The 19430-nt window shown below is 38.3% G+C and overlaps 1 protein-coding gene across 1 annotated transcript; it reads left to right on the top strand.

Moving 5' to 3' along the window:
• The first annotated feature begins 10002 nt into the window (after window positions 1-10002).
• LOC127134246 (uncharacterized) lies at window positions 10003-18065 on the top strand. Its single transcript, XM_051061789.1, has 6 exons — window positions 10003-10447; window positions 10564-11601; window positions 12277-12483; window positions 13365-14271; window positions 14906-17489; window positions 17619-18065. Exons 2-6 carry the CDS (start codon window positions 10656-10658, stop codon window positions 17646-17648), a joined length of 4674 nt encoding a protein of 1557 aa, XP_050917746.1. The 5' UTR covers window positions 10003-10447; window positions 10564-10655; the 3' UTR covers window positions 17649-18065.
• Window positions 18066-19430: the final 1365 nt, after the last annotated feature.

The raw sequence follows: 19430 nt of genomic DNA, 5'->3' as shown, positions 1-19430 counted from the left end.
CTCTTTGTTTGCCTGACAATTTCCTCTTACTAGGATTTCTGTCTCCTTGTACACAGATTGCCTGTTCATAGGCCCTCTTTCAAAATCAATGCAATTTTATTTTTACTTTCCCGTTTTGTTTGCACGAACGTCCATTGATTTAACTTGAATTGATTTATGCATTTGAATATGACTAATGTTTACCAAAAATACATGCATAGAATAGCAATAGCAATTACTACCCGACTTCAGGATCAAGGAAAAGGTCTAATCATGCTTCCAATGAATCCGCTACCAATTCTCTTCCCCAGCAAGCCTGTTTTTTCCTCAGAAAATGGCAGTATCCCCAGGCACAGCCAGTTACTCCCCAACAGAGGTCGGCATCACCAGACAGATTGATCATCTCATCCATCCCCAGCCGAGAAAGGGTCATCGACACAAATGTCTCAAATCAGTAGATGGAGATTTATTTCCCCAGTAGAGTCCCCAAGCAGAACTTCTCATACGCATAACTCATTCATTACATCCTTTCACAGCATACGCATGCATACAACATTCACATTTATTTTAGCATAACACGAAACATCTCATGCATCATGACATAGCATGAAGCTAACTTTTTCTTTGCAGGTTAATTATCCTCCTGATATAGTCAAAGTAGAAGGTTCATTCAGACAGACACCTTTATCAAATTCAAGATTCAGATACATATTTCGAATACAGTTCATGGGAACATTCATTCTGACAACACTTCGATATCCTCCTAACGATGGCATCTCTAAGCCCATCCCCGACATTTATTGCAAGTACAACATATACAGGTTATCAGATACAGCCTAACGTACGGTTCATTCTGATTCAGCCCAACATATGACTTCTTCAGCAACTCCAATGCGGTCTAACGTACGACCCATTTGGACCTTCAAATCCTCAGATGCTGCCTAGCGTACGGTACATTCAGGGGTGTAGTCTAGCGTACAACTACTTTCTTTTTCAGATGCAGCCTAACGGACGGATCATTCTACAACTCGGATACGATCTAACGTACGATCCATTCTGAACTTCAACAACCCCAACGCGGTCTAACGTACGACCCGTTTGGATCTTACAACCCTCAGATGCTACCTAACGTACGGTACATTTCTGAAGTGTAGTCTGGCGTACGACTACCGCCTTCCGCTCAGATACGATCTAACGGACGATCCATTCTGATCTTCAATTACTCCCAACACGGTCTAATGTACGACCCAGTTGGACCTTCACTTCTCAGGTACTGCCTAGCATACGGTCCATCCTGATTCATCTCAACACATGACTCCTTCAACTCAGATACGATCTAGCGTACGATCCATTCTGACCTTCAATAACTCAAAGACAGTCTAATGTACGACCAAGTTAGACCTTCGAATCTTCAAATACCACTCAAATACAGTCTAATGTACGACCAAGTTAGACCTTCAAGTCAGATTCTGCAAATACAGTCTAATGTACGACCAAGTTAGACCGTCAAGTCCTCGTACAACTCAGATAAGGTTTAATGTACGACCAAGTTAGACCTTTATCTCCTCAGGTGCTACCTTCGGACAGGTACATTCCTGAATGGTAGTCTGGTATACGGCTACTCCCTTGCTCAGGTGCTACCTTCGGACAGGTACATTCCTGAATGGTAGTCTAGTATACGACTACTCCCTTGCTCAGATGCTACCTTCGGACAGGTACATTTCTGAATGGTAGTCTAGTATACGGCTACTCCCTCTTCAAGCAGATTCGGCCTAACGGACGGCTCATTCTGCAACTCAGAAACGATCTAGCGTACGATCCATTCTGATTTTTCATCCTCGGCAAAGTCATCTGTCTAACGAACAGCTCACTCTGGTACTCAGATATGGTCCAGTATATGACCCATTCTGATCCCTTATCCCCAGCAGTATACAGCATACTCTGACTCCCCAGCGAAGTCAACAGCATGACGGGGATTCACTATACGGTCTAGTGTATGACCCGGTATGACATCCATGTCTTCAGACATCGTCTAGCGTACGACACAATCTGGAAATCTCCTCATCAAACTACCTGGATGGCATCTTTAAGCCCATCTCCACCAAGACTAATTGGCAAGTGCAAATTTTTGGGGCATTCTAGTGTTCAATAATCTTTCACCTCCAGACCACGAACGGCACATACCATTCTAACTCTCTCGGTTCAAGAATATTGAACAGGGGCAGCTGTCATACCCCAAAATTTGCCCATTAATATTTCAAGACGTTTTTCAGGGCACCCCGACCCATTTTTACGGCACTGATCTTAAAGGAACGAAGGCTCAGCTCACGAATGAAAATGGCCCAAATTGGCCTGTTCGCTACACGCTCGCCTAGTGATAACATGAAATTATATCATATTTTAAGGCTTAATTCAATTAAATTTTATCATCATTTATTTCAGGTCACTTTATATTATCGGATATTACGCGGTATTTTCTTCCTATTTGTCTCAGGTGGCTTATTTGGAAACACAAGTAGAATTGGAGGAAAAGAGGTGCAAAAAGGAGGAAAAACGAACCAAATAGCAAGGCCCAGCCCAAAATACAAGAACTCAGGTATTGCACCTGTGACGAGCGTCACAGAGGCTGTGACGAGCGTCACGCCTTGCGCATCCCTGTGACGGACGTCACACATGGTGTGACGAACGTCACACCATTCCCCTACTTTTTGGGCGCCAGTAACGCCTCAGAGACTTTAAGAGACTTGAGGAATGTTGGGCCCTATATCCACGCGCATGTTGAAGACCTTTTGGCAACGGGTTACTGAAGCATATATAAATAGCCACGAAGAAAACCTAGAGGGGGGGCCTTTTCCACATTTTTTTTCCTTTGGCCGTTTTTGCTTTTGCATAGTTTCTTTTCCAGTAGCTTAGTCATTGTTTATTACGAGTTCTACACTGCTCCCCTTGCAATTTCCCATTTCCTTTTTAGCATTTAGTTAATTCTTTTCGCACAATAGTTTCTGCAACGGAAACTATTGTGCACCTTTTTACCGAATCTAACCTTACGTTAGGATCTAGTTTATTTCCCTCGTTTTAATTTGTTGTTTAAAGGAAGCCCTGAAGGAAAAGCCGGCGGCACCGCTCAACTCAATCCGGCATCAACCCTAAGAGTGCCAATTCAAGGTTACAATTCAATTGCAAACAGGTTTGCGTTACTATCGCCGCTTTACGTTCCGAATTCCCATGTGATATTATAATTGAACTCATAAATATATTTGAGGTTCTGTATGTAGACTTAAGTATGCCTGGATACCTTGAATTGTTGTAATGGATGCCGCTGTTTTTTCGTTCTGTTTTGATCTTTGCCCTTCTGACCTGTTTTATTATAACCATGCCTTGTTTACCTGATACTGTTACTGCTTTGGTGCAACTCCTTGATTGCATCCTGATTTGGTACTCTAATCCGTTTGCTGAATTTTGTAAAGGTTCACCTGTCCCAGGAAAGGATTGCTGTCTAGGTCTTCCACTTTATTTGTGGGATACCCTTGTGGAGACTCACCCTAAATTGCTTAATTAATTTTAATGTGTTAATTTTAATAATTAATTTTAATAATTAATTTTAATGTATTAATTTTAATGTATTATTTTTAATGTATTGATTTTAATGTGGGGATTCATCCTAATCACCTAATTGACTTTAAAATATGACCTTTGAATATGTGATCTTGGACCTCTTTTTGCTGCCCTACGGTATTACGGTATAACGGTCATGTCCCGCGAATGTGGGGATACACTTAGCAATGGCCCTTCGATTAAATCATCATAAAATAAATCATGGTCCCTCGGATGTTGCCTTCGAAAATACGATTTTGTCCCTCGATGTCCCTTCGGCGTAGCCTACGGTTAAATGATGATAGTCCCTTCGAATGCTAAGGTATCCTTACAACTGTTGCCTTCAATGACCTATCGATGACCCTACGATGACCCTTAAACATCCAAAGGGTAAGATTACTTACTTCTCAATAGTAAGGACAGTTTTACCCTCATAAGGATAGGAAATGCCCATAACGACCTCAGGAAGGTGTAACTCTCAATTACTGGATCATAACCTAAAATATTTTCAACACCTCACACCTTTCAAAACCTCTTTTGGAAAATCACCACTTGGTACACATTCATACTAGAATCATTACCAAGTTATATTTTTCCAAACCATTTTCAAAACTAAACGAGATAACCACTTTGTATACATTCATACGAGGATCATTACAAAGTTAAATTCTCTTTTTCAAAACATTTTCTAAACAATTCACCGACACTTTTCAGACAAAAATATAAGTGATCCAGTAATTAAGAGCCCATGGATAACCATGGATACAAAGGGTGCTAACACCTTCCCTTTGTATAATGTACCTCCCGAACCCAAAATCTATTGAGGTCTTTCCTGTTCTTTTCCACCTTTCCTTATTGGATGAAAGAAAAGTCGGTGGCGACTCTTGCTAACCGCGACATTGCGATAAAAAACACAAAAAGTCCAGTTCACCGTATGACAGTATGCAATGATACTCCCCCCTATTGGAAGGATTTCTGAGTTATACTTACAAGAAGGAGTGAGAATCAGATATTTCTGAAGTTAAGCATGTAACTTGGATCGTATATAAGTAAGAACGAGCTAGAATTATAAGGAATGGAGCAGGACGTTGAGATGAAAGGTTTTGGATTGGAAGTGGTGTCTCTTTGATGACTTGAAGTTCCTTGACGGTGTTATTTTGTTATTGGTAGAGATCCTGTGTCGGCAGAAACCTTGAATGAATCAGAACCCTATAAGAGGATTTGATATGGAATATGGTAACGAGAACTAGATATTGTCAAACTAATTTGGATTATTTGCTTCAAGCACAGGATAAATCTGAAGGTTTTAAACTTTTATGGTTGTAGTTGTGTGACTCCTCCATACCTATCTATTTGAGGGTGTTGGTCCTATTCTAAACTTTTGTGTGTCAGCAAGAGAGTGTTGTACCCGTTGATGAGGGTAAGGTTTTATTATTGTTTTAGGTAGGGGACACTTTGGAGAATAAGTGTAATTTTCTATAAAGATGTTCAGTTAACCAGTGGTGCCTACGAACCCCAGGCGTCCCACACTGTTTGAATCAGAGCAGCACAATGGTAGGTGATAAATAGAAGAGTTCAGTGTAGTTTCATAAAGGATCAGAGAGATATCTAATCATAGAAATGAAAGTGAGACACCCTCGTGCCAAGTGAGTATCTTATTGGAATAGTACAAGAGAAGTGAAGTATCAGGTATAAACGCTTGTAGCATATAGTACCAGGTTAAGTAAACTTGATAAGGATATCAATATATAGATTATAAGACTTGTTGCAAGTGCTAGAGTATTTATAACAGAAGCGTTATCAGTATTGGTTGTAGGTAAGGAACTATTGGTTTTACGTTAACTTAGTGCAAGAAAGGGAAGTCATGGATTCCAAAGGGAGTTGTGACCAAGTGATTCAGAGCGGTGTGTCTGATGAATTAAGTAGGAGGAAGGTTAGAAGTTAATTAAATATTCGAATAAGAGTATCGTTAAGATCATGAAGTTTTGATAGTTCATGAAATAAGGAAATTTTCCAGTGAAGACAAGTTGGAAGATATGAGTATGTTAGAGGATTTAATTGAAGCAAAGTTAAATGTTGGCCTAGAATACGATGCAAGAAGTGTTTCTTTCTTTAAGTGGAAGAAATTCGGGGGCGAATTTCAATTTAAGGGGAGGGGGGGGGGGGAGGGGGGGGAGTGTAATAACCCATATTCCCTTAAATGCTCATTTGGCTGTCAATTGAGAACAATTGAGTTCCCATGTACTTTATCTATTGTCAGTTGGAACAATTTGAGTTCTTATGTGCTTTAATTATTGCCAGTTTGGACAAATAGAGTAACCAGTGGACTTAGAAGAGATCCGCCATTATATATATATATATATATATATATATATATATATATATATATATATATATATATATATATATATATATATATATATATATATATATATATATATATATATATATATATATATATATTTGTGTGGTGGTAAGTGAAAAAGAGAAAAGATGAGAATAAAAGAACGAGAAAGAGAGAAACTAGTAAACTGAAGGAAAAAAGAGAAAGAGAAAAAGGAAAGGAAAAAGAAGAGAAGAAGAGAAGAAGAGAAGAAGAGGAAGGAAGGAGAAGAGAAAAGCTCATGGATTCATCATCTTCATGAGGTGAGTTCTTAGTTAAAACTTTGGGGAATTTAGAAACTCTTAGGGTTCCAAGGATCTAGATATGGTTTTATGAATTGTGTTATTATTGTTAACCATAATATGATGTTCTTGTTTCTATGTATGTTGTTGTTGTCTAGAATTCTATGTTTGCGCATGTGTGATGTTCTATGAAATTATACCTCATGTTTTCCTTGTTTTGGTGTGGATTCATGTTAGTATATGGTTGACATGAATTGGAGTGGTTAAAGTTGGAGTAAGGAGAGTTTGAAAGAGGAGTTTTTGGAGAAAATGGATGAACCAATCGATTGGTTCTGGGAAACACTGTCAAATAATTGATTGGTTTGTATTTAAAGGAAGAAAAACTGATTTCTCACCGGCAACAATCGATTGGTCCTAAGAGTTTTCTAATGTGCAATCGATTGGTTAGGTTTGAATTATGAGGGAGAAATGGACTTTTTGCTATAATCAATCGATTGTTCATAAGCCTCAATCGATTGTCCCCCTTTGGATTTTGAGAAACTATATAACAGAGAGTCCAACCAATCGGTTGACTCCCACAATAATTGATTGGTTTAGTCCAATTTGTGAGAATTTATGTGGATTCAATCGATTGTTCCACTTAGTCAGCCGATTGACATGGTTAATTCTTTGAAAAATGAAAATTATGCCACCAATGGGTGGTTGAACCCGAGACCTCCTTGTCATGGTGCATGCCTTACCACTAGGTCAAGACTCTTGATGTTGAACACTTATACAATCAATAAGTTAAAACTTAAATATTGACTAGGTTAGATTGATAAATTAATTGTGTGTAATATCTTGACTATGTTTCTTGTACCGTGTTATATTACTTAGTGTGTACTTTATGAATCATATTATGATACATGCTAAGTATTTTTATTGTGTGTATGCATGAATGATTAAAAGCATATGAGTGAGGAAACCTCAGGAGTATAACTTGATTAATATCCTAGAAAGATAATCTAGATTATGGAAATGAGTATACAGTGATGCTTGGACACAATGTATCGCGAACAAGTATCCACTTGACTAACGAACCAATATGCATTGTATGGAACATGTGGGTAATATGTGAATAGGTGGATATGACCGTCTAGTATTTAATGAATATCATGCGAATTGGTTGGATTAGTTGTGAGGACGTTTATTTCGAAAGTCTTATTTGGTGAGGAGCTTTGCTTCGAAAGTCTTATTTGTTGTTAAGACCTAATCATGTATTCATATATGTTTGTGCATATACCACTTGAAAGGCTTAGGTAAAGCGGTAAATGGGGATGTGACACCAATGATATGTGCCTCAATTGGGTTTGAGTCTCAACCATGGCGGGCATGGAAGAAAGGTGGACACCTAAGTGGGTTAGAGTCACATACAATGAAAGATACCCTAAGTGGATTAGAGTCTCATACGGGTGACAGTCACTTGAACTGAGTTTGAGTCTCATAGAGGGTCTGATATCCACCACAAAAGTCAAATCATACGAGCATGCGTGAACCGAGCTTGGCTTAGACGTAGGTCCGTTCAGGGATTGATGTTTCGTGAATCCGAATAATGATTGTTTTAGTTGCAAGAACTCAATGACATGTTCTCATGCATTGTGAATATCCCTTAGACACTTAAGTCTTAGTTATCTTGTGTGAATGATACACAAGTAACGAGAGATGAGAACTTGAGTTAGGATTCGATTAGAAAACCTTGTTGAGTCAAGTGGACCCATATGATAGGAGAACTCATTGAGATTATCATCTCACCCCAATATTGTTGTTATTTTTCAGGCGTTATTTGCAGGTGTTATGCTAGAGAAGTTGTCTGATGGTGTTTCAAGGATTCATGATTAGTGTAATATTGTATTGTGGTGGAGTTTAATAAAGATATTACACTTAGTTCTTAGATTTTATTTTAGGCACTATTTTATAACATAACATGTGCTATAGATGTAGTTTTATTTATGGACATGTATATATAATGTTGTCGTTAGGCACTTATGTTGGATAAGTACCAAGAATTATCACTCGTGTGATATTATTCTAGATATATATTATACAGGGTTTTACAAATTTCCACCAACTATCCATCTTGCACACTTAACGATATGCTTCAGCCAACTCTTAATTATTTTATGTTTAGACTACATCCAATGTCTCTTAATTCTTCTCTTATTCACTTTCTTTTCTTGTTCTCATCCTGGATCATCTCTACTTTATTGAGGAGTTGCTCAGTCTTATGGTTGAGGTTGAGCTTCATGTCATCCTTTTTATGGGTGACTTTATCGAGGCATAGTCGTAACTCCTCATATTCTTTTTTCAATCATTGGATGATAACTTTGAGTTCGTTGAACTTTTTGGTAGAAACATGATTTGGTTCAGCAGGTTATGGGTTCATGGAAGGCTCCAAAAGAATAGGCAACATGACCTCATTCACTCTTTCCTTGACCCACTATGTGTAGGGCTCTTTAGCTATACAATTCTTTTTACCTAGTTCATCCTTCCCATGACGGTGAATCTCGCACCAAGCTTATCTTATCCTCTTTAGCAATTCTGGATTATAAACCCCTTTAGTTAGGACAAATTCTTCCAATAGCTTAGTATTAGGTTTTCCAAGCATCGGGTAACCCATTTGATGCAAAGTCAGACTTAGATTGTAGTTGATTCCCCCTTTAGTTCCTATCAGAGGTACATTAGAGAAATTGCCACAATTTTACACACAATTGAAAATTGATTCACCGATTTGTCTGTAAAACCAAAATTTCATTCTGTTCGATTTTTTAAGCATTATGCTGAAAGAAATGCATGTCATAATATGTAGATGACACAAATTTATTGTGAACGTATCGATTTATTGATTTAGGGACAAAATTGAGGTAAGATAATAGGTTCTCATATTTAGGGGGAACTCTAAATAGAAAGTCATTGGGTTGGGTTAGGAAGAGACATTGAACAACATAGAGTTTGTTGTTGCTTGTAAGTCTAAATGTACTAAACTACTAATAATGAATTTCCTTTCGTGGATTGTGGACTCAGTCCCTCAGACGTAGGTGTAGTTTTACCAAACTGGGCAAATAATTTGAGTGTGTTCTTTATTGCTTTTCTGCTCCATTATCTATTTCTAGTTAGTGTATTGTTTATGGTGTATCTTGTCACACATATTGCTTGAGCATCGTGTTCGACATCTGTCCCATGAGAAACATAACTTAAATAACAGGAAAATAGAAAGACAAAATAGAAGATAATAAATAACACAAATATATGGGTCGCCTCTCGCACACCTTTTTAGGTCCATTATGCATGAGGTATATATATCTGTGTGTGCGCGTGTGTGTAAATTCTGAGTTGTCTAATTCTTTCGCCTTTTCACTTGTCCAGTATGTTTCTCATAGGCACATAAAATTGATCTTCCTCATTACTATATTATCCATTATTTCAATAGATTTTTCAATAAACTTATCTATATTTTTCTATAAACTTATCTATATTGCAGGATCCAAAAATAAATCATATTCTCACGAGTTAATTTCTTTATCCGCCCGCAGTCATTTATGAAATATGAGAACTCTTACTTATTTCTCAGTAAATTCAAGCGACAATGCAACGATTATTACTACCTTTTTAACACTATAGTCGAGCTATATGCGTAGATCATGATGAATATTGTAATTGTTTTTACAATTATAAATAAAATCCGAATTAAAATTGAACCGTAAATTTTTTTTACCCCAAATTAAACATAATAACTGTTTGTAAGTAATGGAAGATGTGGTATTGCCTATTCAATTTTCCCACATTACTCTGCTTCCACTCCCATCCCAAAACTCCCATCCTCTTCTCACTTCTCACTCACCGCGCCCAACAACAATTTCCTCCACCCAACCTCATAGTTAGGGTTTATCCACCACCCACATCTCCACCCTACTCTCACTCTGAAAACCCTCTCAATAAAACCCTACTCTTCTCTCTTCGCGATTCCCCTTCTCTCTTCGCGATTCCCCGTCGTTGCACCTTCTGATTGGTTTGCGTTGGTTCCATTTCAAAATCGAAGTTGGAAACTTTGGTGGAAAAAGAGATGAACCGCAGCGTTTCATTGGTGCTGGTGCTGTTCCGCGTTGCGCAATGTCGACAATTGCGAAAAAGAACTTAAATTAATTTATTTTTATTGAAGGAATATATCAAGGTTTCCGCGTGTTCGTTGAAAACAGTTAAGAAATCTGTTACGGTAAGTTCGATTTGTTTTATTTTAAATTGTTTCTTTTGAGGAATGAAATTATCTATGAATGCTGATTAGGTTGAGCTAGCTCATGTATCTTGTTGTTTATGTTTGTTTTTGTTCAGGGGATTCTTTGCTGAGTGTGAAAGTTGGGTTTTATCATTTTTGTGTTGCTTAATTGGGACTGTTAGTTGAATATCTGGTTTGTGCTTTGTATATGTATAATCAAGGGAATCACGGTCGGAGTTCGGGGCAGGGTTCAATCCCCCCACCTCCTCCTGTCCTGCTGCCACCGCCACCACCACCGCCATTGGGTTATCAGCAGGCACTGCCGCCTCCTCCACCGCCGTCTCATTTTCAGCATTTTGTCCCACCACCCCCACCGGCAGTTCCTCATGTTTATTTACACGGACCCCCCACCGTGCCAAATACAGGACCTTCGTATTCCATTCCTTCTCAAATGCACCATGGAAATGGCATGGCTCAACAAACATTTTCTACTATTGGACAAAATTCCCAACATTCTCCTAATTTAGGTGTCCATAGTCATACCATTTCGCCTCCAGTTCCTCCCCCTATTGGCCACTCTCATCAGGAGACATCTTGGGCTCCTAGGCCGCCAAGTCGAGTGTTGCCACCTCCTCCCTCTTCTTCCCAAGGACAAATTTTGCATAATCATCATCTTCCTCCACCACCTCCACCCCCTTTTCATGCTCCGTCTCCTGGTGGAGTTTATGGCCATTCAACTGTTGGGAATTACCACCACATGCCTTCCGTTGCCCCTCCACCGTCATTACCACCATTACCACGCTCTCCACCACCAGCTCTGCCATCTCCGCCACCTCCTGCCCCTCTTATGGCTTCTACATCCTCCCAAGCTGCTTGCACCAATGACCCGTGCTCTACGGAGGTTCCTAGCTTTGAACCAAAGGCTTTGAATTCAGTAGAAGGATTTGTAGCTTCTGGTCCATCTGATACTGTGCCTGTACATAATTCTGATAACGAAGCCAATCAAGATGCTGGAAATTGTGGTGATGTTGCTCTGGTTTCCCTCAGAGATGAGCTATTGCCAACTAAAAGTGTAGTATTGGATCTTCCCCCACCTCTGCCCCATCCAGCAGAAGAAAATACTGTAAGCGCTGATTCTGACATGGAGATGGAAGGTTAGTTTGCCTTGTTACCTAACACTTCTTTTTTAATGTTGTATTAAAAAATTATGATATCATTGATTCTGGTATAGAATTGGAGAGTGCTGAATATGTGACCAAATGTATGAATCCGCTGTTAGATATTCTTAATATTACATTTTTGTCAATTGGATTTGGATGCTAATAAAACGCAAAGTTTATTTTCATTGTTAGAGAGGCCAATGGATTAGAGTTTTATTTTGCAGTATAATATAATATACAGGAAACCGGATAAGAAATTCTAGTTATGTTTGGTTAATACTTAGTATTCCATTGAGGGTTGCTGCTCACACTTAAAAATGTAAAGACAGACTAGACTGTTCGCTTTGATATAATTTCTGTAACAACAACCTTAGCTATGAATAGTGAATACCTATATATATATATAATATATGTTAAAGTGCATTTGGTGCGGTAGGGGGGGTGGGTGTAACTGGTTTACTTTAGCTGTCGGTATGCATTTTAAATTTTGAATAATATCATAATAGCTGGCTGAAAGTTGGCTACGGGAAAGAGAGGAGTGACCAAACTTGGATGATCCTCTTTAGGGTATTTTTTTATTTTGACAAATACTTACTTTTAACAAATAAAACTTTGTTCTATTAACATGAGCCTGATCTGCTTTATTTTGTTTCTCATGGACTGGTCAAGATGATATCACACTTTCTGACAAAGACCAAGGATCAACTTATGCAACTGAAGGGATAACTCAGCCGCATGATCGGGTTGATGAGGTGTTTAGCATTAATGAGAAAATACAGAGGATGCAGAGTTCAACACAAGACGAACCTGCCAAGGGCATCTTATCCAGTGGTGTATCATGCTTTGGATCTACAGGAGTCAGCAAACAAAATGAAGGTTTCATTTAAGAGAAACCATTATTCATTGTTTTCGATTGATTTTTGTATTACTTAGGTGCTTTTCCATATGAGAATCAGACATTTATTTATCTAGTCAATCAGCTATTCATCATGGTGATTGATATTTGTCAAAATTAGGGACATAGAAGATTTTTCGTTACACTGTAAGTTCTAGCACTAGAATCCAGCTAATATTCATTATGGTGGAATGCCAAAAGCCCACTGTATAAACACACCATTGCTGCCTATGGTGCTGCCGTGATGGGCATCCTTTCAGAAATTGCCTATGGCGGTTGTCAAAAATTCAATCTTGCCATTCTGCCAAGGTGGCACCATGACCACCATTCGACAACCCTGAATCCAGCAATAATTTTTCAGTAATGAATTCATGATATACTTCTTTAACGTTTCACTTTAATGTTTAAACACAGCATCGAATTGATAAAAACTATAACAAAAAACTTATTCAAATTAATCAGGAGCTGTGCCAATTGCTTATGTGAAAGTACTCGGTTTTTATCTTGTTACCGAGGTAGCCCTCTCAGAATTCAATAGCTCTTACTTGTTAGGCTTTAGGAACTCGCAATGGAAATGGGGAAAATAGAAAGAACAAACTGAAAAATTAGAAATAATTGGGTTTGTCCTTCACTAAGGTATCCCTTTTTCATACAAATTTTATAATATTTTGGATGAGTTCTTCCATCTCTTGATCCCCCAATGTTAGAATATTATGTCTTTCACTAAGGTATCCCTTTTTCATACAAATTTTATAATACTTTGGATGAGTTCTTCCATCTCTTGATCCCCCAATGTTATATATTTCTTTATTCAGATTACTTTATATTCCTGTGCTGATAAGACTCTTACAATAAAATGCAGGACTGGGACCTTCATCTGATGTTGAGCCCATGAAGTCTGCAAGATCAGCTACCAAGGTTCTTAGTCCGCTGAATGACTCAATTGAATTGGCTGAATCCCTCCCAATCACTGGGTCGGGAAGATTGGAAGCTCCTCTAGACAAGGGTTTTATAAGAAATGGTGCTTCTGATCATGGCGAAGCCACTGATCCCAATAGAGATTCTGAGCAACTTATGAGGATCGACAGCCCAATTAGACTTCTTCAAAACTATGCTTCTGATGAAACTTCAGATAATGAAGATGACGGCTGTACAGAAGATGCTAATAATGTTTTTACAGTCTCTACAGGAGCTGATTCCTGTGTTCCGGATGCCTTTAAAGATAGCAAGAGTAATTTGGAGACTGGTATTGGATTGAAAAGTCCCTCTTATACTCAAAAGGCGACTGGGCTGCTCTCCAAATCATCACAGAATAATTCAGAAATATCTCCATGTTTGGTACAGGTGCCCGATGTAACTGGTAAAAGATCCGTCTCACGTATTAGTGATGGATGTGTTGCGCCTAATCTTGAAAACCAGGTGTCTGTTAATTTTTCTTCTTCAATTGAAGCTTTACAAGGAGAAGACAGGTTAGGTGATAATGGTCTTGACATTGATAGTAGTAAGAGTGGTCCTGCTGAACAAAATTGTGAGAAGGAAACCTCTAAGTTTGAACCAACTGTTCTAAAAGTAGATGAATTCGGGAGGCATATCAAAGAAGGTGCTTCAGATAGTGGCTCTGATGAATCTCGCAGTCGTCGGACTAAGAGGATTAACAAAAGAGATAGAAGCCGGAGTCACAGCCGGTCTCGATCTCCCATAGACAGAAGGAGTAGGAGAAGAAGAAGAAGTCCTCGGAGGAGAAAGGATAAAAGAAGCCTCTCTCGCAGGTATGTACTGCCACTGTGGATTGTAGGATGCCCTGATTACCTTCTATTAACATGAGCATTGTCTACAAACAAACAGCTGGTCTAGGAAGCACAAGCTGTCTTTTCCTAGGTTATTTTGTTGTTTGAGCCTAGGCTAAAACCTTCCTCTGTTACTTGCGGATCTATGATGCACCAATACTTTATTTTTCCTCCCATATCATACTCAATTCTGTGATACCGCGATACTCTCCAATGCACAGTCGATATGTATTAGTGCAGTATTGGAGACCATTTAAAAAAATAAATCCCGATAGTCTTTATATTCTGTTGACATGCTCTGGACACGCCATCAACACCTCATTGTTCACGACAATTCTTATCTCAGATACTTATTTTTTAGTATATGTTGAAGCTCATTACTCATTAAATGCAACAAATATAATTTACATCACCGCTTTTGATTTCAACGAATGCAATCTATATTACCTGTTGACCAAAATTTCTCCCATATTCATACTTTCATAACTATTTTCGGTCATGATTGTTTAAATGCAGTTATATATTTTTCCTATTTTGTGAATTCAATTCTATATATATTTTGAGGATACTATTTTTAAGAATATTATTAAAAAACTTCAACTTTTGTTTGTTGCAGCTGGTCTCCTAGGCGGCGTAGAAGCAGGAGTAGGTCTCCAATCTTAAGACGTTCAGGTGACATTCATGGGGAAAATGTGAGAAGGGACAAGGATCAATGCTTTGATTTCTTACGTAGAAAGTGCTATCGTGGAGCATTATGTAGGTTTGCGCATCATGAATCTGACAGGAGTGCTACTTCAAGGCGCTCCAGGAATAAACATGATCTGGAATTTGATTCTCGTGAAAAAAGTTCTAGGGTTAATGAAGAAGTTAAGAGTATTTCTTCTAAAGTGTCAGATTATGAGCATGATGGAGTCAGAAATCAGGACACAGATCTTCACCGGAATATAACTGGCCAGGAAGTAGTGAAAAGAAAGGAAGATTCTGAGGGCCGCACTGTTGTGTCTACTACCTTTGGTATCGATGGTCTATCGGTTAATAGCATTCCAAGTTCTGAAGGTGTCAGAGAGGTTTCTCCTAAGGTGCATGAAACCTTAGTAGTTGGAGAAAAGCCCAAGACTTCAATACATGAAAGTGATAGGTTTCAGAATGCATTAAGTTCTCATCAGCAGCACTTGGTTGATGTCTTTCAGCCTGAAGCTTTAAGCCACGCTGATGCTTCTAAACCATCAGGTGGTACATCTAAAGATGTTTTTCCATCAGAAGATGGTTCATTTGTTCAGCAACTACAATCCAATGTTTCTGTTGAAGTTCCAGAACATTCTGGTGGTACATCTAAAGACGTTCTTCTTTCGGATGATGGTTCATTTGTTCAGCATTTACCTTCCAATGTATCTGTTGGAGTTCCAGAACATTCTGGTTACCCATCTCAGCTTCTAAATGTGGGTGGTGCGACTGGTTTGTCATCTGATAAAAGATCTGCCAATGAGGTTTCTGGTAGTGAACCTTTACCATTTACGTTACCATCTACACAACTACACTCGGCCACTAGTTCTGTTGGTCCATGTGTAGCATCAGAGCAACCTTCATTGCACCCTCAGAGTTCTAAAGAGTTACCTCCACAAAGTGTTTCATCGGTGCAAATCCCTCTTCATACTTACCCATTGCCTGCTTTTGCTGGTTCACATTTCCAGAGTGAAAATGCCGTGCATGCACCACAAATTCCAAGGCAATATGGTGTGGTGCAGCAAAATGCATTATTTCCTTTCCAATCTCCTTACCCACCTCCGTTACAGACACCAAATTCTCATTTTAGTGTACCGCCTCATAGCTCTTGGACATCCTTGCCGCCACCACCGCCGCCACAGGCTGTGTATAATTCCAGTTCAAACTTGGGAGTTGTAAAATCTTTTATTTCTTCCGAATTTAATCAGAATCAACTGCATTCAAGAACTGATTATGTTTCCCAAACTTCCTTGATTCCTGGGTTACCATCTAATTCTCAAAATTCAAAGTTTGAGGATCAAGCTTACCCTCCAATGCAGGACCATTTACAAACTTTCGTACGTACAGAACCCCTCTCTCCCAAGCATCTCCATCAGGGGCACCCGGCATACCAATCACTTTCAAGCTCCACATCTTTTGGCGGCCTGCATCATCAACCAAAACAATTTTCCTGGGAGTCAGATGTGAACAGACCACAACCTTCTTTGGGCAGCAGGTTGCCTCCTGAAGGACATTTCAGTACTTCCTCCCAGATTCATCCATTAGCACAACAACAACAATCAGTTCATAATTTTCAATATACTTCATCTGATGTTAATTTGACCGGACCTGGAGGAACTGCCACTGTATCCAGATATCCACCAGATATTCCTGATAGCAACCATTCAACTTCTCTTCCGGCTTTTGGAGCATCAAGAGTTTCTGCTCACTATAATCCTTATGCATCAACCTTTGAGCAGCCGCTAAGTTCAAAATTCAGTTCAAGCTTTTTACGACAAGAAAATGATATAGTTTATGGTAAAAATTATGGTCCTTCTAGATATAGGGAAGGGGATAGTGCTGGATCAAGACATACAGCATCGCCAAAACCAGCAGGAGCTGTTGATCGGATCTTGCCAGGGTCTGGTGAACAATATGATCCACTTTTTGACAGCATTGAGCCATCATCATCTTTGAAGAAATTTGATTTTGAGCAGAAGCAGGAAGTTACAGGCGAATCCAATTTCAGTCTAAGGCCTAAAAGTTCGCATATGTCTTTGGATGCCAAAGAGAAGAAGCACGAGAAGGTTGGGGCTGTTGCCTCTACCAGTTCTCTAAATAATGATGAATATGGGGAGACAGCAGATGCTGAAGTGGGTGTTGTTGACAATGAGAGCCTAAGTAATGATGTGGATGTCGCAAACATGTCTCCGGAGGAGGATGAGATTAATCAGACCAAATCTCCAGGGAAACGAAAGAAGAGCAAGGATTCTAGATCAATGAAATTATTCAAAGTTTCCATTGCAAACTTTGTAAAAGAGGTATTGAAACCATCATGGCGACAGGGTAATATGAGTAAGGTGGCTTTCAAAACCATTGTGAAAAAGACCGTAGACAAGGTGTCGGGAGCCATGAAAGGCCACCGTATACCCAAATCTCAAGAGAAGATAAGTCAATATATTGACTCATCACAGCGAAAGTTGACTAAACTTGTGATGGTAATTGATCTTCTCATCTCTTACTTTGTGTTTTTACCTCATTCGAAGTATTTAGGTAACTGTTTTTGTTGGTTTTATGTTTCTACATCCCTATCTGAAGCTGTTTATCATGTCCTTTATTTTCTGTAGGGTTATGTTGACAAGTATGTCAAGGTGTGAAGGTTGGAAGTGAACTTTGCCAATGTTTCTTCAATACTTAATTGTCATCAGTCTACACACTTTCGGAGAAAATACACTAGTGCTTACCAGGAGTTTGCCCCCTTCATTTGAAAGAGTATTGGATGATGATCTGTGACATGTTCACCAGCATTCCATTTCCTGAAGATTTCTTGGTCAACCTCAAATGTGTATGTATATTGTAATATAGTTATTATTTTGTAGTACTTTGAAGAGGGCCGACCATAAGAAGTTGGATTTTCCCAAAGTTCTCTCTTTTCTTGTTTTAATGAGCTGATAACGTTATAGAAGTTTTAGTAAAAAAATTACCGCAAGGAAAGAGTAAAATTTTCCATTCTTTTTTCTTGTACAATTTTTCTTCTTCTTTCGACTTAATCGAAAGTGTTTCTGGTTGATAGAGATTTTACTTGTGGAGAATATTTCAATCAACTTTCCCAGGTATAAAGTCGGTTAGCACCTCAGGCTAATTCTCTCTGGTAATGCCATTGATTTTCACTATGTAGCATGCTGCATGTGAAAATAATCTTTCTTTAGTACATGGATTAATTTACTTTTTTTTTAATTGTACCTTCATTCATGTATGTGTACATGGAGGAGTGATTTATCTTACAGCTTCATAAGATAATCAACTTTTGAATTATAAGTTGTATTTTCGCTTAAATCCTTGGGATTTTCTTGACCTTGCACATACCTTGCTAAAAAATTCACTGCCCTTGTATCATTTATGTCTTTCAAAATTAATTTCTGAGCACTTTTGGCTGGGGTTGGTTTATTTTATTCATGTCTTGGTTGACTACACTTGTCTTGGCGAAGGATTTTAGGTGAATTGATTCTAAAAATCGACTTTCTTAGTAGTCAATCAAAATCTATCCGATGATGACCACAAGAGTGATTTATCTTCCAATTTCACTCTCTCAAATTCTTCCTGATACTTGTTTTACCCCTGGATTCATGAATGATTAAGGTGCACAGTTCTTAATCTTTCTCTTACACTGAAAATATGTTATAACTAGTATCTACTATTATACATTTGAAATTCAACAAAATCTCTCAAAATGGTTGGAGAAGGATTTCCAAAGATTTGAGACGATTTAAATAAATCATTTAAACTTAATCTATATTATTAAAATACTATAAAAATTAAAAATACATCAATCATAAATATTTATTTAATATTATCGAAAAAAACAATTTCAAATAAAGAAGATTTCTTCTCCTTCAAATCACTCTCCTCATCTAAACTCTCAAATAGAAATCAAATTGGTTGATAATGTAACATCCTGGTTTTTAAAAATTATTTTGCGTTAATAATGTGTTTATAATTATGCAGACAGGCGCCTTTAAAAAAAATTATGCATACCTTTAAAAAAAATTATGCTTAAGGTTAAAAAATTGAAAAGAGAAATAAAGAAATTGGATAAGGTAATTGGAAATTTTAAAAATTTAAATGATTTAAATAATTCAATTGGAATGAATTCTCTTTAAAGAAAAACTCTTTAAAAAAACGATCCTCTTTTTCTTTCTCACTAACATCTAAATTTTTCCGGCCACCAAGTAGCTTTTAGAATGGATGGTGTGAAGCCCCTTTGCCCAGGTTGTCACCCGCTTCACCTTTCACTATCTTTGGGTTGTGTCAGATTTAGTTTCTTCTGCTTCGGTTTTTCGGAGACGGTTGCTCCAGGCGAAACCGTCTGCGTCAGATTGGAGTTGTGATGTTTTCCCATACCTTTGGTTGACTTATTCCGGTTGAGTACTCATCAGATT

Source organism: Lathyrus oleraceus, chromosome 1 (assembly GCF_024323335.1).
Source record: "Lathyrus oleraceus cultivar Zhongwan6 chromosome 1, CAAS_Psat_ZW6_1.0, whole genome shotgun sequence".
NCBI lineage: Eukaryota > Viridiplantae > Streptophyta > Magnoliopsida > Fabales > Fabaceae > Lathyrus > Lathyrus oleraceus.
This window is presented reverse-complemented; position numbering and strand designations above follow the sequence as displayed.